Source organism: Crocodylus porosus, unplaced genomic scaffold (genome assembly GCF_001723895.1).
Source record: "Crocodylus porosus isolate Cpor-Errol unplaced genomic scaffold, CroPor_comp1, whole genome shotgun sequence".
Taxonomy (NCBI): Eukaryota; Metazoa; Chordata; order Crocodylia; family Crocodylidae; genus Crocodylus; species Crocodylus porosus.
In genome coordinates, this window is record NW_017728907.1 from 47,247,170 (window position 1) to 47,270,405 (window position 23,236).

At 45.1% G+C, this 23,236-nt stretch overlaps 1 protein-coding gene across 1 annotated transcript in view; it reads left to right on the plus strand.

Moving 5' to 3' along the window:
• MAST2 (microtubule associated serine/threonine kinase 2) overlaps positions 1-23,236 on the plus strand; it is a 207,754-nt gene that overhangs the window by 105,183 nt on the left and 79,335 nt on the right. The window contains exon 3 of the mRNA XM_019531350.1: positions 10,602-10,693. Within this exon, the coding sequence (XP_019386895.1) occupies positions 10,602-10,693 (92 nt within the window). The remainder of the gene's footprint in view (positions 1-10,601; positions 10,694-23,236) is intronic.

Genomic DNA, 23,236 nt, shown 5'->3' on the forward strand with positions numbered 1-23,236 from the left:
GGGAGTCCCTGTTCCCCCGAGCACCGCCAGGAGTGACCAGGAATACCGGTCACAAGCTGGCAGAGGGGAGATCCAGACTAGACATCAGGAGGCGCGACTTCACGGTCAGGGTGGCTAGGGTCTGGGACCAACGTCCAAGAGAAGTGGTGCTGGCCCCTACCCTGGGGGGCTTTAAGACAAAGCCAGACAATCACTTTGCTGGGGTTGTCTGACCCCAGTACACTTTCCTGCCGTGGCAGGGGGTCGGACTCGATGATCTGCTCAGGTCCCCTCCGACCCTAGAACTATTACTGCTTTGTAAATTTCTGGTTAAAAGTGTACCATTTGCACTTCTGTGCACATCCTTGTGCTCTCTTCCAAATCTTTTGTGTTTCAGCTCGTTCTGTTGAAAAGCAAGTGAACTTCCCTTCCTTTCCTTCCAGCCTCTGGCAGGCCTTATGTGCAGAAGTGTAGCTGGATCTGCCACGGCAGTACTGTCTGACGCCTCCATCCTCTTCCTCAGAAGTCCCTCTGGTTTCTCAGTCAGCCCTGCTATTACTTCAGGTTGCCGGGTGTAGAAGGCATCACAGTGCACTTGTGCTGACAGAATTGGGGAGGCTGCACGCAATGTGTGGCAATTAGTTTCTTTTCCTTTCTTTAATCGGGTAGCAGCAGCCATCAGCAGGCATTGCAGGGCTGGTCCCCTTGGGAACAAAGTGCCCAGAAAATCCTCGTGTGCAGACACCCCAGCTTACACAAATACTTGAGTGCCTTGTGCACCTTTCTGACTCAGGGCACCTCTTCAGATGGTTTCCCTCTTGAGCATGAGGGATGTTGCCATTTTTAGTTGTTCTTATCCACATCCCTTACACGATACAAAAATAGGTGTTTCTGACTAAGGATAGTCCCAACAGAGACCAGATCTGTACACATTTTTTATTCTTTTAGGGGCTGTTTTAGATTTCCTGTTTCAGATTCATAGATTGTAAGGGGCTGGAAGTGGGAAAGACAGGTGGGGCGAGGTGACTGTCCAGTCTCCTCCTGACGATGTCCAGGGTAGGCAATTGCACCGATCACAGGGACAGCAATGGATTATTTCTAAAGGAAAGAAAAGGCTGAATGCTCAGTCTCAGTGGTCCCCCTCAGTTCTTGGGGTGTTTTCCTTTGGTTTCAAACCTGGAAGCTCAGTGCGTCAAGCAGCAAGAAGCAGCAGCCAAACCTCACTTTGTTTGCCATTGTCTAGGTAAGGAGAGATGCAACGGGGAGACTAGCTCAGGATGGCGATGGCAGGCAACATTACGACTTCCCTTGGCCCTTGGGTTTCAAGGCACTAGAGGAGCGTTTCCTAAATGTCCATGGCAAGCTTTCCTCCTCAGAAACAGCTGCGACCAGCCTCCGTCAGAGACAGCGCCCAGGGCTGGACTGGGGACTGATCTGATCCCGTCTGGCTGCATAAACGGTGACACAGGCAGACCACGGGTCTTTGGGCAAGTCTGATATCTTTTATTAGACCAACTCAGATAGTTGGAAATTTGAGTTGGTCTAATAAACAATACTGGGTTTACCCAGAGAACTGTGTCTGCCTCTGTCCTTAACATGGCTACAACCTGCACCCTGAAACAAGGGTGCAGACAGTCACTCTAAGGTACTGTGGTGGGGTGGGAGGGCAGTTAACTCACAGTAATTGTTCCTCTGTCTGCTCTGTCCCACAGTAAGTAGAGACTGAACTTGGATAATTCAGTAGTTAGGTAAGCTGATAATTGAATAGGGGTAGACTTTTGTATGCACTTAACTCCAAGAGTGGACACACAAAACACTTGCCATTAATTAGTTGACATATGAGAAGCTGTCACCCTCCCCACTCTCTTGGTATAATTTGTGTGTCTGTATCTAGACTGCTTGGATCAATTGGCTCAGCAGTGGGATGATTCACGTGGCAAGTGGAAAGCATCCCAGTCAGCATTTGGAGGATTTCAGAAATGGATCCCGTGGCTAAACAAACAAGCCAGGGAGTTCCTACATTTCTAAAGAGTTTCAGAGATCTAGGTGCTTATTTTATGGACACTTTCTGTATGAAGTGCAGGTAGACTGAAGTGCATGTTCCTGGTCTTCCCTGTCTGAAGAGTGGTTGCTGCAATGTGGTTTCAGATCTGTGAATGCTAGACTTCTCCTTCTAGTAGCAAACCATCAAATCAGCCAGTCGTAACCTTTCTGTTTTCCTAGTCGTCTGTCTATCCCTGAAAAACTTTTTAAGTTTGGAGAGCGAACATTAGCAGCTACTGGATTTGAGGGGTTTTGAATTCACTTGTCTAGACCTTAATCATAGCATTTCAGAGAACACCTAAAACATTCCAGTGAAATACGTTTCTACCCTGCGCTTAAACCTTCCCTTGGCACTGATTTCACCATCCCTCTAGCTACTTTGTTCCAGTCCTGAATCACCTTTGGAGTGTCAGGTTAAATATTAGGAAGAACTTCCTATCTTCCTTGTTGCAATTCAAGTCCGTACTTCTAATTTTGTTCCAGGGAGCATAGAGCAGTGGTTCTCAACCTTTTTAGACCACAGACCGGCAAACTGCAGTCTGGAAGTGACCAGTATACTGTGGACTGGCAACCAACCCTTTTTTATACTCGGTATAAAAACGGGTTGGCTGCCGGTCTGCAGTATATCGGTCACTTCTGAACTTCTGATCCAGCAGCCAACCCTTTGCGGCCTGGTACCGGGGTCACGGCTTGGGCGTTGGAAACCTCTGGCATAGAGAATAATTGATTGTGATCTTTTATAACACTCTTTTTTATATTTGAAGACTTACTAAATCCCACCTGAATTTTCTCTTCTCTAGGTTTGATCATCCCAATTCAGTCCAGAGACTCCCAAAACCTTTAACAAGATGGTTCCTGCTAGGTCTCATCTGTGTTCCCACTTTCCTTTCCTTCAGGGTTAACCTCTGTGCTTGGGGAGTGATTGTTTTTAGTTGTAGTTGGCAGGAAATGGCCTGCCAAGAACCGGATAGGACAATCCACCTGAGAGTGCATCATGGAAACCCCAGCACCTTGCTGTTAGTGGTGTCCCCTAGGGATGGGTGCTTGGGCCCATGCTCTTTAACATCTTTATTAGTGACAGAGTGGGAAGCGCAAAGATTAAGTTTGCGGACGACACTAAGCTGCGGGGAAATGGAGGCACATCTGAGGACAGAGCAAGGATCCAGGACTACATGGGCAGGCTGGTCCTGTGGGCTCAACGCAATCAGATGAGGTTGAGTAGGGACAAGTGCCAGGTCCTTTATCTGGGTAGGAAGAACCCTCATCATAACTATACGATAGTGGTGATCCACTGGCTGACACTGCATCTGAAAGGGACCTGGAGGGTGACAGTTCATCGGAGGATAGATATGAGCCATTAGTGCGATGCAGTCGCCAGCAGGGCAGATAGAGCGGTGGCGTGCATCAGCTGATGTGTCGCCAACAGATCCAGAGAGGTGCTCCTCCCCCTCGGTTCAGCACTGGGGAGGCCACAGCTGGAGTACTGCGCCCAGTTTTGGGCACCACACGTCAGGAAGGATGTGGATAAGCTTGACAGGGTACAAAGAAGAGCCACCCGTATGATTAGGCCTAGCTTCAAGGGTTACCCCGAAAAACCACATTAAGGTGTGGGTCCACCTTGGAAAGCCAGAACAGAAGAGTGTTGAAAGGGGACAGTAATGTGGATTTGCAGATGTTCTCTTCCCACACATGAAGCTTCTTGTATAAAAATTGAAATGGCAGTGGAGGCTGGCATCACGGAAAGTAAAGTCAGTGGTTCATTTCAAAGCGATGCAGAAGGGAATGGTGATACGGGCTAAGCTGTGAATAAGAGAAATATTAAATCACCTTTTTGCTACGTAACCTGGCTGGTGAGGGTCTGGGAAACAGCGCAGGTCGGAGGTGACTCTTAGGTGACAGGTGGCAGAGAACCTGGCGGTGCTGTCCCTTGTCTGAGGAGGGAGGCTTTTGCAAGAGGTAAGAGGAAAGCTCTGAGTCTGCTGGAGATGAATTCCCTGCTCTGCACCCGCCTCTGACCTTGGGTAGGTCACTTAGGGCCAAATCCTGCTCTACCCTTTATTTCTCTGTGCCTGTTTCTCTCTTGCAAAATAGGTAATAACACTTTCCTACTTCCTAGGAGCACTGATGAGACAAATGTATTCATGGCTGAGATGCTGAGATGCATGGTAATTGAGAGAAGAGAGCATTTAAATAAGTTACAAACAGAGGTTACTCTAGACTTGCTGGGTAAAACCCTGTCTCTCTTGCAGTTGGTATCAGACACTCAATCAGGCCAGCTAGTTCTCTTCATTTCTCTCTCTCAAATTTAAATTTGTGTCCATGAGCGTGTATTTCTAAATTGCAATACAATTTCAGGAAGCCACGGTAACTTAACGGGAAGGATGAAGATGGCACATTTATTACGTGGATATGCGGGATAGTGCTATGCCAAACATCAGATCCACCACATGAACAATAACAGCATTTTTCTGGGATGAAGAACTCTTAACCTGCTCTTGAATGTAAAAATAATCCCTTTGAACCACACACTTACTTGCTCTTTTTGAAGAACTAATTATTCCTGTTGTCAGTAGTACCAAAGCTTGGAAAATTGCTTCCATCTCTAAATTACTATAATTAAAGCTATAACTTCCATATCTAGTTAAAGTTGCTGTGCAGCTGGTGCTTTCATTAACATGCAGATTTGTATATTTTCCTCCATTGTGAAGAAAAATTCTTAAATATTTATTTTCGTCTTCAACATGTCTGTTTCTCATAAAAAAGAAGTTTTCGTGAAATACATCAACAAAGGAGAGTTAAAAACCTTTTCTGAACGTTGCTTTTAAGGCAGAAGAAAATTCAGTTAATGATTAACCTTTGTGTAGAGCTGGGTGTTGTTAGGCTTAAGCAGGACAAGCAATTAATATCTTCTGTGGCTGTGTTCACTCAGAAATATGGATTCCACTTAGTAGGCATGACATTGGGGCTAACCACTGTTACATCAAATACTGAACATATTTGTTATTGGATTTCTGGTATCCTGTTTCTGAAAGCGGTAGGAATTCAGAACCAACAGATTTAATGGGGTTTTAAAAGAAGCTGGACCGATGCAAGAAAATCTCTAAGGAGAGCCCAGACTTTTAAAAATCCTTTAATTCTTTTGGTAATCTTTTACTGGTGTCCGAGTTTATAGGAAAGCCAGTCTAAAATTTGGAATAGTTGGTGTACTTGTTTTGTGGCTTGCACGTGCATTTTTTTTCTGTTGGCTATGAGAGAGAGAATTGAGTAATGTGTTGGGGTCCCTTCCACCTCCGCCTGCAATCCTGTGGCACTGTTTACTACGACCGGTGACTTTTAATTGGATCTTCTGTGCCACTCGTTCCTACTGCGGACCAGAACAGCACCCGTAGGGAAGTGTTTTAATGTTACATTTATTTAATTGTAGATTACGCTGTAAGTGGAGCAGTAACAGTTAACATTTTCAGCCAGAACTTGAATACAAAACAAGGCGTATTTTTTTTTTTTTTTTTTTAAGGCTTAGAGTAACAGTCAAAATTGGTCATATTTTTGCCTCCTTCAGACCACTGAGATGATATGCCGCGCTCTGGTACTTTAACAGATGCTCACATAAATTACATTACGGAGGGGTGCCTAGCTACAGAGCGTGTCGCAGGTCCACAAACAGTTTCCAGTTACCCAGTCCAAGCCCAATGTTCTGCAGTGTTTCATTTCAAGAATGCACTTGGAGCAGTTTAATACACGTAACAAATGTTATTTTTACAACCCGGGAGAGGAGGCTCCTCTAGAAATAGTTTAAATGATATATCCATGGTGGCAGAAAAAGTACGGTTGCAAATCTTTCAGTATGAGTAACTTACCGTGATTTGTAACGTTAGATTGGCATGGCTTTCGTATTTTCCCCTCAACTTCCAGAGTAGTGCTTGGCAGTTGGCAGTATATTTGTCAAGACTATAAAGTGTTCAGCCTGTGTAGTCCCGCATGCAAAAGCGTCAAGACAGGTGACAGCATCGGCCGCCCAGTTTCGACAGAGCGGCAGATATGTTTAGCTTGTAGGAGCGGCACTGCCGGGCTCTTTGCAGCAACAACTTCTGTGCCAACCGCTGGCTTGCACAAAAGCTCTGGGGGTCAGTTTTGGCCCTCGAGAGAGGACGCAGGTAAGAACTGTAACGAAGGCCCACTCTTCTGATTGTGTTACGAGAACAGCCCAAAGGCATGGTCAGGAATTGGAGAGAGAATTTCTGCAGGTTGCCTTAAATTAAGAAAAGCCATGAAAATAGTTATTGGCTTATAAGCAAGTCAGGAAGCTCAGACAGCCTGTGTGGAAGGGGTGAGCACTTTCATTTCCTTGCCTTAAATAGTAGCGATGTTGTGGAAGACTAACCAGAATACTCCAGCCATCTGCTTTTTAATACTTTTTTCTTCCTCTTCCTTCCCATTTTTGTCACTTCTGCTCATCCTGTCCGCATGGTGCTTTGGTCTTAAGCTCCTTGGAGCGAAGAAGCATGCTTCCCGGTGTATAGAATGCATACGTAATAAGTCTGCATAGCCTTTAAGGCCAGTTGGTTGACAGATTAGTTCATCCCGTCTGTCTTGAGTATCCCGGGGCGTTACATTTTGTTCAGCTGCCCCTGTATTGAGCCAGAAAGTTGGTTGGGTAAAGTCTGTCCTTTTGGAGGAGGCAGGTAGGGGCTTAATCTCTCTCATTAGGAAAAGGAAAAAAAATACCAGTCAAACCTGAATTTTCTTGTTGTTGTTATACTTCTGCCTGCTAGACTAAGGGGCCATTTTGGACGTGGTATTTTCTCACCTATATATTGCCATAATTACTGCTTAATACGGTGAGAACCGCCATTCTGGAGGCATTTCTTGTTCCTAGCTGCATCCCTCCTACTCAGCTGTAAAAATGGGACCGGTTTCCAGCCGTTCAGATCTCTCTGGATGGCTTTGTGCTTCTCATTGTCTCTCTCCCTGCCAAACCTTTGTGTCATCTGCCATGTTTCCTGCATTGATTCTATATTTGCTTTCAGATCATTGATGAAAAGGTTGAGTCGCCTCTCGAGAGCCTGCAGGGCCTCAGTGCAGACCCCTTCTTTGATGGCGATTCCCTGCTGGCACCTGCTTTCTGAGATGCCTCCATTCATTTCTAATCCATCTAATGCATAGTGCTAATTGTATGAAGAATTGTGTGTTGTACTAACTTAGTCAAAGCCTTACAGAAATCCAGGTACATTTACATTTGACAGGTGCCTGTCAGCCAAACTTGTCAGCCCACAAGGAACTCCTATTTTTTAAAGACGTATTATTCATAAAGCCCTACTGACTGGCCGTATGGTCTGTACCATACTTGAATTCTTTAGCGAACTAATTCTGGATCACTGTTTCCATTATTTGCCTGGGATTAACGTTAGGCTAACTGGTCTGTAGGTACCTAGGTCCTGCAGCTTGCCCTTTTCTGATAACTGAACGGTAGGACTTTTCAGGTTTTGAGCTGCCCTGGATTCCAGGAGTTAGTAAGAGCTGCCAGAGTGCTCCTTCCCCATCTCTCTTGGGAGAGTATAGGGGGTGTGTGTGTGTGTGTGTGTGTGTGTGTGTGTGTGTTGCAACATGCCATGTCTCAAGAAATCTGAATTCATCGTTCACCTGTTTTCTCTCCTGTATGGTACAGCTTCTCGCTCGGTGGGGTGTGTAGTTCAGACAATAGCAGAAGACCGCCCTCCTTTACTTTCTGAGGGACAAAGTGGGTTAAATCGGGGTGCTTACCCTCTGGGCCACAGAACCATGGCATCTGGCCCACAGGGCTCCCTGCAGGTTGGGAAACTTGGTGGTGGGGAGACAGAGGAAATGAGCACTGCCGCCATCGCCAGCTGCCAAATCCCAAGCCTTGTGCAGTAGGCTGGAGCTGGGCCGCACCCCGTCCCCCTGCACGGCCGGGTCGGGTTTGCTCCCAGGCCCTTTCTCCCTGCATGGCTGGAGCGGGGCCAGGCCAAGCAACCTTCTCCCTGTGTGCCTGCGTTGGGGCCGGGCTGCCCCTGCCCTCTTCTGCACGGCCGGATGGGGCTCCACCAAGCTTGTCCCGGGTGTTGGGTCGGGGCCACAGGTGGCCCCAGGCACTGCCCAGGTGGCTCATGGGGTAAAAGGTTTAAGCACCATTGGTTTAAATGAAAGTTTTCCTTTCTCAAGCTGCAAACAGTGAGCGTGGAAATTATCTCATTTCCTTACTCTGAGCAAATACCTGTTTCTTTACCAGTTCCACATACCACTTATTCTTTCCTTTTCCTTCTGTGTGCATGTAAATCTGGCTCTGGCTCTCAAATCCCAACTTTGTCTGCTCTCCAAGTATTTAACCCCTTTGCTTCTGGTTCCCCATCCCTGCAAATACTGAGAGGATGAGGATGAAGTTGTGCAGCGGTGCCTCACTGGCTCTCTCTTCCTGGCTCTCCACGTGGCTGATTTGCCCATGATACCATACCTGTGATTTCAGCCTATAGTGTTTTGTATAACTGACTGTGCACATCACATCACATAGTGCATCTGGAATAGCTTGCAACCTTTTAGGAAGGAGAGACCGTGGGAGGAGAGAACAGAGCTTTTCTTTAATGTGTAAAATTTGACTGAATCATGCCTGTAAATTAAAATATTTTGGTCTTGTTTATTGTAGGAAGAGGGTGTGAATGTTTATCTAGCACTAATGTTTGAGTTCGGTGTTTTATTTCTTTTTCTGCAGTATTTAATGGAATAAAGTAATGGAGGGTACACTAAGAATCTATTTATAAAATGAGATTTTAAGCTTCTGAGACTCATGCTGTTAAAATTGGCATATTATATGCAAAGTAGCAATCAGTTTTTGAATGGACTTTCTGAATAGTACTTAAATACATGTGAAGATTGTATTGAATCAGCTGAATAATTTCACAAAATGTTTCAAGGACACTAAAGAGCTAAAATAGCAGTTAATGGCGTTTCAGTTTTATTACGATTTATTATGCTTGGAGGTTTAATTGTATGGGTTTCTTTTTGGTTTCTTTAACTTAATGTGTTTGGGTGTCACTTTTGAACAACACTGGAAAAAGCTTACAAGGATTATGATGAGAAGGAAAGGCTCTGACAAGGTGCAGTTACTTGGAGATTGATAATTACTGTGTTCATCGTCAGGCCACTGCTAAATACGTAGCGTTAAACTGAGGTTGCTGCAAGTTTCAACACTCAACAATTTACAAGGAAGCAGGGTTTGACAATAATTGTATTCGGGCACTGTATTGCATCCTTCCAGGGGTATGCACTAGCTGCTTGGCTTGTTACAAGACAATGGACTATAACATTTTATCAGTCTAGTTACTATTAACTTCCCTCTTGCTCCACCCTGTATCAGTTCCAGTGTGGTTTCTGTTTTGAGAACAGTCCAAGCAAGTAGGAAAGCCTTTACTATCTAAAAGGAGCCTGGCATGCCAATTCTGAAACAGTAAAAAAATTGATGGGAAACTCATGTTGCAGTTTAATGATCCAGTCTCTAATAACTTGTTTATAAATATGTTGCTTGTCTACTTGCAGTTACTTTTAGGAATAATTACATTTTATAAGGCTTGTCCTGGACCTGCAACCAGATAAAGATGAGCATTGATCTCGTCATGCGTCTTGATGCTAAACCCCTTGAAAGCATGATGATGAGGAGGAGGATAACTTGTGACAGTGTGTCATGTTCTTTGCTGGAGTAATGATACTGAAGTGCAAGTGGCTTCAGCAGAAAATGTTGGCTTGGAAACTTTGTTTGCTTCATGCCGCTGTGGCTAAGTATTGCAGCACACATGTGTGGTGGACACGCTTGAGTTGTTCATCAATGATTTAGTTTGGAGTTTGCCTCCAGATTTCCTTGTTTTGGAGGGGCCAGGTTTGGCTTTCCTCTTCACTGTTTTGCTAGCAGTCAACTGGAGCAAAGCAATTTGTTCCTGGCCATTAAAACATTATTTTTTCCTAATTAATATTTAATGCTATTTCTCTTGACAATATCAGATAGGAATTGCAATAGATTTTTTGGCGAACGTTCTATCACACGGGGTCAGCAGAGCAAGTCCCCTCTGGCCTCGGAGCTGCGGCCTTGCTCGGGTAGCAGGGAGAGGTGGCAGTGGTGACGGTGGCCCTGTGGCAGAGGTGCAGGCAGGACCGGAAGCAGCCTCTTCTTGGAGCTAAGCCGCCTGCTGCCAGATGGTGCTGACAGCTGCCATAGAGAATAGATTATCAGTTGAACATATTGAAATTAAAATAAAAAAATAAAGATTTTCTGTTTGTGATCACGATGTTTGGAAATGAGTGGGGGATATTTTTTGATCAACTTTGTGCAGTGATCCAAACAGCGTGAGATTGTACATGATATCCCTCTCCCACAATGTACCGACTGTTGACCAGGTAACGTCCTAGACCTGCAACCTTAACACCGACAGGCTATGCTGGAATTCAGCCCATGGGAAAATACTAACCTGAATAGTGAAGGGAAGGTGTCTTGAACTGTAGGAAATCTCACCTGTTGTGCCTGAGAATACCTTAATATTAAAAACGTTCCTCATAATTATTTCTGTTTTTCACAGCTGTCGCACAAGCAACAGGAAGAGTCTGATTGTAACGTCCAGCACCTCTCCAACGCTGCCGCGACCCCACTCCCCTCTCCATGGGCACACAGGTAATGCCAGGCACCATTTTCTACCTCAGAATCAGTAATAAAAATTTTCTAGCATTCATTACAGGTGGCTGAAAGTATTTGTTTTCTAAGTCAAATAAGTTATTAAAAACCAAATCCAAATACAATTTGGTCTCTGATTCATTACCTCCCTGACAAAGGGTTGTTAGCTGGTTCTAGCTAACTGGTGTGCGTATACACATACACAAACACAATATAAGAAAATGTAATTCCCTTCTCATTGCTGTACTCTTCCTCCCAGTCTACTTCCAAATGAAAAATTTGTCCTAGCTGTCATGTCACTGGATCAACATTTCCGATCCTTCATTTTGCCCGAAATGCGAGACAAACGGTCTTCTAGAAACTAGTGCAACTAGTGAGTGACATCAGTAATTGTGTCAAGTAATCCTTTCCAACTTGGGTTCCACACACGTGGGATTGAAACCCATTAATTAAAAAGGTATCCTTTGTGACCTACAAGAATAGTCTATACAGAGAGTAAGAAATGACGTGATTGGAGTACTCTATAGATAGTATGCTTAGTGGCACCTTCCTATTTTTCCTGTAGACAAGATGAGATGAGTTTTAGTCTGTCAGGAGTATTTCTCTTAACCAATAACTTAGGTTGTGGAACGAGAACAACCGCCCTATTTTTTTTTCAGATTCGCAATTATGCCTGTTGAACAAGGTGTCTGTGTGCATCGCAGTCTCAGCAGCGCCCGTGGCACTCTCTAAAATAATACAACATTTCAGTGGATCTCTAGCAAACGTTCTCCCTTGTCTCAAAAACCAGCTTGTCCCTAATATTTGTTCCATGCCCTCGCTTGCAAAGAGCCATGCAGGAAAACCAAGAAGACTTCCTTAAAGGAGTTCTTTCAGAAATCAGCATCCCTCTCACCTCTAATTAAGTTATTTTTGAAGCTGGTGCTAGAAACTCTCACTTGCTTGCATTTGCCAGTGAGATAGATGAGTATGTATGGTATAATACTATGCCATTGTGATTTGGGAAGATCCTTACTTTTAATGGTTTCTACTGTTGGGAAATGCATTTTTTATTATCTGCAACATTGTCATTGGAGCTTCACCAACAAATTCTTGATGTTGGGGAGTGGCTTTTCTGTCATCTTTAATTAAAAAGGCAAAATAGGGAAAGTAAGGACCCAGCTATGCAAAAGCATGCCCCATCACAGACTTGTTTAATCAAAATCTCCATAAGAAGCTGTATTTGGAATAGTTAACAGATCATTTAATTCTTTTCTCAGGCCAGGTTGTAAGGATGAACGGTATTAGGGAGGGCATTCCAGTATCGTATTGCTTCAGGACAGGCACTGGCTAACTTGGATATGGTTTTCAACCTTCCAAATAGGAGAATGCTAATTCTACTTAAAATGCTAGAGAGCATTTGCTAGAGATCCATGCTAGTGTGTTGTTATTTTAGAGACGGTTGTGGGTGCTTTTGAAATTACGATGCCCACAGCCACATTGACAGGCGCGCTGCAAATCTGGAACAAACAAATACTCAGTTTAAAGTACTCTGGAAATTCTTGGGCAGTGGAGTCGCAGTGAAAAACAAAGCAGCACGCTATGAACATACTGGAAACATAAAACGCAAACACCCTTTGGAAAACAGTGTGGGGAATACATAGCACAGTCCCCTGAAGCACAGTTTGGTAAAACAGCTTGTGAAATTTTCTAATCTATGATTTTATCCTTTTAATATTAAATATCTCACATTACGGTTTATGCAATAAATAAACTAGGTCAGAGGTTCCCAACCACCAGGCAGTGGCCTGGTGCCGGGCTGCAGTGGGTTGGCTGCCAGACCGCAGTCCAGAAGTGACCAGTATACTGCGGAGCGGGAGCTCCGGTCGCTTCTGCAGTTTGCTGGTCATGGTCAGTTCTGGTCTGCGGTCACTTCCGGTCCACGGTTTTCTGGTCCTTGATCTAAAAAGGTTGGGAGCCCCTGAACTAGGTAACTGCGGTTATAGTCATTTTTCTTTATACCTGTACTTCCTTGCATACGGTATGCCCCCAGGTAAAACACGTGCTTGGTTTTGGGAAGGCAGAATAGAGAAAAGTCACGGCCACCTGTGTGGCAGAGTAAATTCTCCTGGGAATATAAAGTGTCCAAGAAGTATGCCACTCCAGGAAGTCCCTGCTGCCTCACCTGGACTGTCTCTGGGGATGCCACACTTCCTGGACACTACGAGTGCCTGTACATGAGTGTGGAGGCTGGTCCGATGCACTGTAATTACAGTGCATGGGAGCGGACTTGATTAATTGAGTCTGCTGGAGCATGACAATTACTGTGCTGCAGCAGCCTCCTGCATCTTGTGTAGCAACATCCCCACATGTAAACATGGCAGCAGGGGTGCTTGAACCAAAGCTCGTTAAACGCCCCTGCTGCCATGTTTAAGCGCAGAGATGCTGATACAAGAGATGTGGTGGTGCTTTAATTAGAGCCCCTCTCCCTGCTGCTCATGTAAAATTGCCCTATGTTTCTAGTAGGACTTACTCTGTCACTTAGGTTTAGGCCCCAGAGCCTTGCGAGGGAAGTGCAAGACTGTTGGCTCTTTACTGTAAGTTGTTCTTTATAGAAGTTCCTGTGAATAAAGGGCACCTGTACACATGAAGGAGCAGACTCAATCAAGTCTTCTGCGAGTCTGTTGGAGCGTGCTAATTAGCATGCTCCAGCAGCCCCCACATCATGTGTATTCAGTGTCCCCATGCTTCAAAATGGCAGCAGGCATTGGTGACGTGTAGGGGGTGCACACAGGTGCACGTGCACCCCCTGAGATTGGTGGTACACCCCCTGCAAACAGCACCGTTGCTTGTCAACTGCTGCTGCCACCGCCGCAGCCGCCTGTGGGAGTTCCCTGCTCACCACCGCCGTGCCCCTGCCGCCGACACCGATACCATTGCCTGCGGGTGGTCATTGTGCCCCCCCAGCCTCCAGGGACACGCGGCAGTCGTGGGAGCAGGGGCGCTTTAACTGAAGTTTGTTGAATGAGATATAGTTAAAACACTCCCACTGCCATTTTGAAGCATGTGACACTGCAGGCACTTTAATTAGAGCAAGGAGCCACTCTAATTAAAGTGAAAAGTGACTTCTCCCTCACCCCTACCCTGTACCATGTGTATAGACGCTGGTTTTTGGGGGGGGGAGGGGGAAATGCCTCATGTTGCATGTGAAAAATAAGGTCACGTCACAGTCCAGTTGTTAAGTCATTGGCTCCTTAAGCTCCCACAAAAAGCAAAGCCATTTCAAACAGTCAGAGTACCTCACCTGAGAAACCCCAGTCCTTTCCTTCTCCCACTCCACTCTGCCCAGTTCAAAACCCAAATTATGTGACTTGAAGGTAAGCTACTTGCTTTAAAGATCAACCCTTCATCCTGAAATTCCCTATAATTTACTGTTGTAATTTAGGCTCGATTGAATTTTGCGATTACAGCCTGGCTTTATTTTATGTATGAAAAATACTGAGTATATGCCCTGACGTTACAGCACTTGCTCTGACAGTGCTGTTTTAACTTTCTGTACGTCTACAAGTAAATCTCCGATGAGTCCACATTAGTTGGAAACAGGATCCTCTGGAAGTTTACCACTTTGGGTAGCTCTAAATAATCTCTTCTCAAGCTTTGTCTCCTTGAAAGCTGCCAGGTGGGACTCTTGAGTCAATCAAATGCAATAGTCTTTGAAAATTTACTATTAGGGTAAACTTTTCTGTGGTTTTTCATGACTCACAGTTGTTCTGTAGCAGAGTCTGAAGTATAATGTTCATCTTGACCAAAAGTCATGAAGAATTGCTCTCTTTAAATGGCTGCTGCTTTATGTTCCCAACAGGATCAAGACCAGAGACCGCCCATAGTTTATACCAGAGGTGCTTAACCCCTGGCCCACAGGCCAGGTCTTGCCTGGAGAGCCGTATTATCTGGCCTTTGAGACTTCCCAAAGGTCTGAAAACCTGGCAGTTGGGGAGTGGTGGCTGCGAATTGCTGCTCCCCTGCTGTCAAATTTCCAGACCTGGGGAGAGCCCTGTGGACAAGACAGCCTGGCTCTGCATGTTGAATTGAGTGCGTGAGGCCTATCGGGGCAATGCCAGGCTGAGCGGGGCAGTGTGGGATGGCATGGAGCTAGGCCAGGTGGCACAAGCCCGAATGGGGCTGAGCGTGGTGGCATGAGGCCCGATCCTGCCACTTATCTGGCTCCCCAGGCCAAAAAGTTGAGCACCACTGGTTTATACAGCCACCTTAAAATGGTCCATCATTTTTCCTCATTCTCAGTGGGATTGAAATGGTAGACTGTCCATTATGATGAATTCTGCTGCTTCTGTTCATATGGTCCTGTGCTTTCTGACAGCTCAAGGAGCCGCCATCTTCCCTGAAGGTAGTTCAGCTTCACTCCCTTTGGGAGCAACAGCAGGCAGTGGCTATCTTGATAAAAGGCAGCATGTGGTTTCACTTCCTTTCAAAATTGGTAGCAAGGACTATTTTGAAAGATGGTGTTTTTTGATGCGCTTCTCTCATTTCATGCACTGGCGTCACCTGAAGGAGAAATTGTCAGCTATGATGAATGGCAGTGGAAACCCATCATTTACCCTAAGCAGTTCCTTAAAAAAAATTACCTATTACACCTGTTGTACTTGACAGGGAAGATGAGAAGCATGGCAGTGTGTGTGTGCAGGCAAGAGACTGTTGGTGAAGGATATCCCCTTGAGAATGAGCAGGGGCTATTTGGAGGATGTGTGTGTGCAGGTGAATATGTGGAGAACTGGCAGGGATGGAAATGTGGAGGTGTGAGCGTGCAGGAGAGAGGGTGAATGGGCAGCGTGTGTTTACACAGCTGTGGATGTAGGGAGGAAGAAGAAGCTGTGATCTGTATGCTGCCTGGTTTGACCGTGCTGTGGTGATGCAAAATAGCTGCAAATCCTGCTGATCCAGCCAGGAAACAAAATAATATAAGATTTAAAGGTGGTACTGTGTACCTTTATAGAATTATATGGCAGCAATCTTTGCATGTCTTGTTTCTATGAAATTGCTGGTAAGAACATTTCCAGACACAAACTCGTATTTAAAACTGGAACTAGGGTTAAAAGCATGTACCTGTAATATGATAAGATCTGTTATAGGGATACTGTGTGTATCCCAGAAATAAGTATTATAAGCCCTGGAAATCCAGAAGTGAAAATGCAGCTTAAAAGAAATGTAACGTTTTGGATTCAAGTGCATCCAAAAAATCTTGAGTCTGTTTTGCAGTGACCCAATGGAGAAAGTCCTAATGTGTCTTTAAAGACTTTTTAATCAAGTGTGAGGTCACCAACTTGTCATTAATCATGCCTAGATCATTATTTTGTGCCATGAAAACAGTGTAGAGTTAACTTTAACTGTGTAGTGTCTAACATGGGCCTTAACACCTGTGAAAATCAGTTCATTGAGATCCTGCAATATGGTGTTAGATGCCAATTTTAGGCACACACGTTTGAAATTTGTTGGTCTCTGTTCTGCATTCCTGGCTACACAAAATCCCCCAAAGGCCGCCCGTGCACACTTTTTATAAGCTCTTCCCCAGAATGCTCCAGACTTCGACCTGGCTCACAAAAATGACACAAACTTGATAAAAATGAATGTGGCCTAGAAATGTTGCAGCGATTTCCCTGTCACCCAGGCATTTAAAGCTTTGCTTTGCTAAAGCCATATCCCGCCCGCTTGCTTACTTCACTGTCTTGTGTGTGTTCCCAGTGAAGGCTGGGATGGACACACACTTCAGTCGTTTTTATGCTGCTATTAAGTGCTTAATACCCCACGCAGAATTTGGGAGAGAAACGCCACTGTGGGGGTGGTCCGTTATCTCATTGTAGTACTTGCTGTGTAAACTAGTGTCACTCTCATAGGAACAGTTTCAGTTCACACCTGTTTCTACAGCATTTCCTTTTCTGAAAAAAAAAAAGAAAAAAAAGATTGCCTACTGCAGAGAAACCAGCTAAAAAAGAAGGTCCCCAACTGTTACATCTGAATCCAGTTTCCCTATTTATGGATTAGGATAGGTCGGGATTAACCTGAGGGTCCTTAGCCAAATAATTCTCCATGGTATTGAACGATTCTAATACTATTGGTGTAACTGGAACAGAAATGATTGCCTGTGCTTCACATATAGCGGTCTCCTTCTACTTTTATACATTTATAGGACAGTAATATTCACTTACCATAAGTCCTAGAGAATTTATAACCCAACCAATATAACTTCTACGAAATTGTACTCTATCCTATCATTTTCCATTACATAGAGTTGCCTAGATGTATATAGAGAGTATTAAGTAGAAAAGAGTTTCACCCTTCTGTAACCTTTGGCATATATATTCATGAATTTTCCCTGAGGGCCTTGAGGGTAATGTATTAAAATCTATCACGTACTAAAAGAGTCTTAGCTCTCTCTATTTTTTCTCTAAATGTCCAATTAAGTACCAGATTATATCTGAAAGACTTGGAAATAAATAGTCTAGCTAAATGGAAAATTGGAATGAGCATCTCAGCTGATCTCATAAAGCTGAACATGACTGTTCAGCTACCTTTCAGGCATAATTTGTATCTGTGGAAGATTAGAGAAGAGACCATTCAATCCAAGGGTTCTTGATACCTTAAAATCATTTCTTCTTTATCTAAATTCCCGCCAAAATTTGTTTACCATTCATTATTCAATATTGAAAATTTTGATTTTCACAACTTTGACTTCACCAGCTTGCACTTATTGTGGTATTTTGTATTAACCATGGACAGCAAATGCTATGAGCGAACTATACAGGAGGTCTTGGCTAGCACTGTTATCAGCTCCTAACGTGGATGTCTGTGAGACCAGTGTTGCATCTGCTAGTAGAGTCAACACACCTCTCTCTGTGTTGACTCTGCGGGTGGGAAGCTGCCCGAAGATGGCACTTCGGTACCAGGGTCATATTGTAGAGATCACTGCACATTCTGATCCCAAAACAAAAGGTTTTTGTTTGTTTGGTAAATCAGATAGTATTAGTCTATTTAATTTTCTTTTCTTGAGAGAAGAGCATGGGGTTGATGCCAGATGAAGAGAGTATCTCAAACCCTGATCAGGATAGGAATTTACAGAGGGAACCAGGTGTCTAGTAGTTTTTTCACCATAAATGTAATAGGACTTTGTTTAGAAATCCACCAGATCTGTGCCAGGAGAACAGAATGGAAAGTATGCATCAGAGAATATATTCGAGGTAACTGTGCAGCTAGTATTGCAGACCCTACTGTGGTTCTTAGCATGTATGTTTAATTTATATTTCACAAGTAGTTGGGCTTGGGTGATCCAACAGACACCAGAAACTACAGCTTAGTGCAAATCCGCCTACATTTATGGTCAACTTAAAACTTGTGTGCTTGAAGGCAGCCAGTTCTACAGCATATGAAGTTGATCTTTATCACCTTGTGTTGAACTCCAGCTGGTAAAAGAGGGTACTTCAGAGAGAAGACCACCAAGAAAGACACAAGTAATAGTGATGCTCTACTTCTGCTGCAGCTGAATCAGCGTTGCTGTCTCTTGGCCATTCTTGTGTAGTATTTTTCTTTCAAACCCCAGATCCTGAAGTTACTTGATCACAGCACAAGTTCTCTTTACACTATTTTAAAATTAAGCTTTTAGCTTCTGCAAAATAGCAAGTGAACTTCAGTGTCAACAAGTGCAAGGTATCGCCCCTGGGGAAAAATAACCTTAACTATACAAACACACTTCTGGGCTCTGAATTAGCTGTTACGACTCAGAAAAGAGATCTGGGAGCCACTGGAGATAGTTCTCTAAAAACATCAGCTCAGTGTACAGTGGCACCCAGGAAGGGAATTGAAAACAAAACCGAGAACATCATTATGCCATTGCACAAATCCATGGTGTGCCCACATCTCAAATACTGTGTGCAGTTTTCATCCCAGCATCACAAAAAGGATGTAGTAGAATTAGAAAGAGCACAAAGAAGGGCAACCAAAATGATCAGGGGCCTAGAGCAGTTGACGTACAGGGAGAGACTAAAAAGCCTAGGACCCTTCAATTTGGAAAGGAGAAGGGTGAGGGGGCGTGTGATCCAGTTCCATAAAATCATGAAACGTGTCAACCAAGTGAACAAGGAACCATTGTTCACCAAGTTGCAGAACACTGCAAGTAGGAGGCAGCCACTGAAATTGGTAGGTGACAGGTTTAAAACTAACAAAAGAGGTATTTTTTTACACAACACATAGTTAACTTAAGGAATTTGTTGCCACAGGAGGTAGTGAAAACAGATAACTTAGCCAGGTTCAGAGTGGGACTGGATAAATTCATGGATGATAGATCTGTTAATGGCTAGTGACAAGAATGATTGGAGATATTTCCTCTGTCACCTCTAAACCAATAATAGTGGGTGCCAGAGAAGGTATTGAACAGGGAATAGGGCACTCTAGAGCAGTGGTTTTCAACCTCTTTAATTTGTGGACCCTTAAACAATTTCAAATGGAGGTGTGGATCAAACCCCTTTGGAAATTTTGAATGGAGGTGTGGACCCCTTTGAACTGTAAGTGTTGGTCATATTTTTTGATTGATCAGTCGTCTTTTGTGGATCCATTAGACATAGTCTGCAGACCCCCAGAGCTCTGCAGACCACAGATTGACAACCTCTGCTCTAGAGATGCCCAGTTCAATGCTCTCCCTGTATTGCATTGAGGGGTGGATCCAAGGGGCTGCCCTGGTGCACTTGCACCCCCCCCCCCTTTGATTCTTGCTCCACCCACAGTTTAAAACTGACTGCCAGCAGTGGCAGCAGCATTTCTATCCAGGCCGTGCTGAGGAAGTCACTTGGCTTCATGGCTCATTGTCATCTCCCTGGTCCCTTCCAAACCACTCATTCCACAGGCATTAGCAGCCCTCTCTTCTTTTTAATGGTCTTGATGTTCCACCAGTCACACCCGCCTTTGGTCTGCGATTCTGCTACGTTACCTACACCTGGTAATGAAGCTCCTATTTCAAAGCCCTGCACATTGCTTCTAACTTACTCCAATGAAATTATATTTGTTTTTGCTTCAATCTTAAACTAAATAATGTAGCCCTAGGCCCCTGGCATATTAGTAACGCTTCTAGTTTAACTGGAGAAAAATACGTGGTGTTTTATATGTGATGTTGTACCGCATCATCTTCACCCCACTTTTCAGAATTCTAGATCTGCCCATGTTGGAGGCAGAATACTGGTCTGGATGGACCACTGGTCTGACCAGTATGGCAATTTTTATGTTCTTAAAAACTGAAAAGATCACCTAGAGAGAGCAGGTTCACGGCAAAGAGGAAAGAACAAAGTATGGAGCTGTGTGGAATCCCTGCCAGGATGGGAAATGAAGTTCCAGATGTATTGAATACAGCACTGATCGAATGCTGAATGAGAGGACAGGGTGCAAGACAAGATTTTTGGGTGGATGTTCAAAGCAACCATGAGATCAAGGATCAAAGGCAGGGTGGATTTGATTTAAATGATTATTTAAGTCATGATTTAAATCACTTGTCAGGAAGCGTTGATTTAATCATTGTTTTCTACAAAAAGTGCATTGTTGTTGTTCGATATAATCTTCATTAAAATGTTCCCAAACAGGGCCTCTTTTATGGCCTGGCAAGCCTGCTGCCATGATAGGTTTGCCCTTCTACCACATCATTCCCTCACTAGAAAGGCTATACTCAGAAATTTATTCCTCAAGACTTCCGGAATGTTCTGCTCAAATGTTTCTCCTTTGTTTCTACTGTCCCTCTTTCCTTTTATTTATCTCCAGACTCCTCCTCCTTGCCCAGATCTACTCCACCCCCAACAATCCTCTGTTCATTTAACTTCTTAAAACTTTGCCCTTTTAGGTGAAGGTAAGGGTCTGATTGTGTGCACACAAGCTTGCAAAGAGACAATAGAGCCCATGGGTGGGTAACCAGGTCTGCTATTTCTTGTCGCCATATACTGCTGTTAACAAGGATATTATCTCTGGAGACGCAAATCCACAGCTGAAGAACTGAAACAGCATCACAGAGATGCTTAATGGGATCTTCTAGACTGAGCACCGAGTCCCACTGGGTAGAGTGGTTTTCTTTAATTTTTCCTAATCTAGAGAGGCGGCTCTGGGAGCCCCATAAGACTGGACCCCTAATATAGTCCATGACCTGTTGTGACCTATTTATAAAACTTTTCTAAAAAGGTTACATGAATATATTATCTCAAGTGGTATATAATTAGAAGTTATAATCCCTATTCCATGATGAGATATTTGAGCTCTAGCATATCTTACATTAAAACTATCTTTATAAAGGTTTATTTTTATAAAAAGTATTTTAACAAAAAAAATTAAAAAATATGATTAAATAAAAAATGCAATTTTTTAATTTAAAAACATTGATTTGTATCTACCCTGATTAAGGGTTTGAGATTTGGTCTAAAAAAAGGCCATTTGAGAGGCTGAGAGCATTTTCATTGGGGCGTGTCAGGATGTCACCAATGCCCATGGACTGTGCAGGCGCCGCCTGCCTGTCGCCTAGTGTATCCTCACCTTTAATTGGGGTTTCACACACGCCTGGTTCACCTGCCATAACTTTGATGTTAACGGAGTTGGTTCAGATGTCTGGCGCACGCAGTCCAATTATGAGTCTCACCGGCATCACTTGGGTCCTGAGCTTCTGAGGGCTCCACCGCCCCTCCACCCTCGCCCGTTCCCCCGGGTGGTGGCTGACCGTCTGGTCTGGCCACGTATCCGTATGTCACTCAGATAGTTCACAAAAGAAAAATGAACAGTCAAAACAAGTACTACGACCAAAAAAAGGGGTTCCCTTGATCGGTGCGGCTGCTCCAGCAGTCTGCGGTCATCCTCCAATACAAACTTGCCCTCTATGGGGTCGAGCCCCCTTTTTTGGCTCTCGAAGAGCCCCTTTGGAGGGCTTAATCCACTTCCCCTTTCACAGTCCAAGCTCACTGTTGAGCTGCGCCCCTATTACAGGGACTACGGTACCCAAAGTCAACTAGTGCGCTTCTATAAGGGTCTTTGCGGTACTCAGCTCCAGCCGGGCTCCATCGCCCCCGCGGGTAAACAAACCGTCCTGTGCCGCCGGGGCCAGCAGCCCGGGCTCAAACCCCTTTCAGAGGTTCCTACCGGCACTCAGCGTTGCTCGCAGCGTTGCTCGCAGCGTCTGCCGGCGTGCATCACCTCCACGTCCTCCTTCCGGCTCCGCATTGCTCCCGCTGATCAGCCCTGGCCTCTCTTTTATGTCGGCCAAGGGAGTACCGGCCCCTCCCTTCCCCCCACACCTGGCAAGGGGGATTTCTGCCTGGCTCCTTGGGGCTGCGGACCTGGGGCCACTGGCCCTTCGCTCAGTCTGGGAGCCAGAGAGCCTGCTGGCTCTTTCTCTCCCTCAGAGCGGGGTGCATGTTGTTGTCTTGCACCTTGACTCTTCTAGTTAAGGTTGTCTTAGCACCTTAGCATACATATACACCCCACATCCATCCCCAGCATAATGTAAAGTTACTAATACTGGTATGGCTTACTCCTACGTGGGAATAAAATTCAGATGCAACTTTCACACTAGTTTGTAAGGCACGTTTATGCTGGTTCAGGAGCGCTCACCGTAGACTTGGCTACTTCAGTAAAACCCCCATTCATCTGCACCAACAGACGCGACTGCAGAGTCGAGCAGGGGGAGGGTGCGTGTACTCAGCTCGTGCATGTTCGTGCCCTGCAACCTCATACCCTCTAAAGCAGTGGTTTTCAACCAGGGTGTGCAAGATCCTTGTAAGAGTGTTGCGTAAGGAGGTGAGTGTGCTGCCGCTTGTTCCACACCTGCCGCAGTCTCACAGGGGACACCCGCGCTGTTCTCTCTTGCCCTCCGACAGCACCTGTGCCAGCCGCTCCCAGCAGCCTGCTTTTGAACTTGGCTCGTACCCTTGCTTGTTGCATGCTCCCAGGGCTGGTGGAAGGGGCTGCAGGGGTAGGTGGCTTCAGTCCCCAGTATGTGAGTCCGTAAAGGAGTAGCTGCAGTATGGGGGGCTGTGATTGCCCCCTCAGGAGTAGTCCAGGGGTGGGAAAGGGGGTTCTTGGGCCTTGTGTGCTTTATTGCTCCCTTGCCCGTCCTCAGCAGTCCCCTTTGGCACATGTATAATCGATTGGTACTTCAACCCTGCTGGCCAGGTGCCCCCAGGCTCTGCCCGTTTCAGCCCTGGGGCTGGAGTTCATGGGAGATTGCCCTGGGAAAACCAAGGGCAAAATGAACAGGGACTCCAGGAGCTGTGTTAGCAGCAAACGTGCACAGGGCCAGGCAGAGCTGGGGGAGCAGTCTCCACTAGCAGCCGAAAAAGGTGAACATTACATCTTATTATAATGTAATATAGTAACACAATTAACACAGAGGTGGTGGACTCTCCATCCTTGCAGGTTTTGAAGCCCCAGGTAGACCAGCCTCGTCTGGGATGATGTAGTTGGGGCTGGTCCTGCTTTGAGCAGGAGGTTGGACTAGATGTTTCATAGTTTCATAGTAGCTAGAGTCGGAAGGGACCT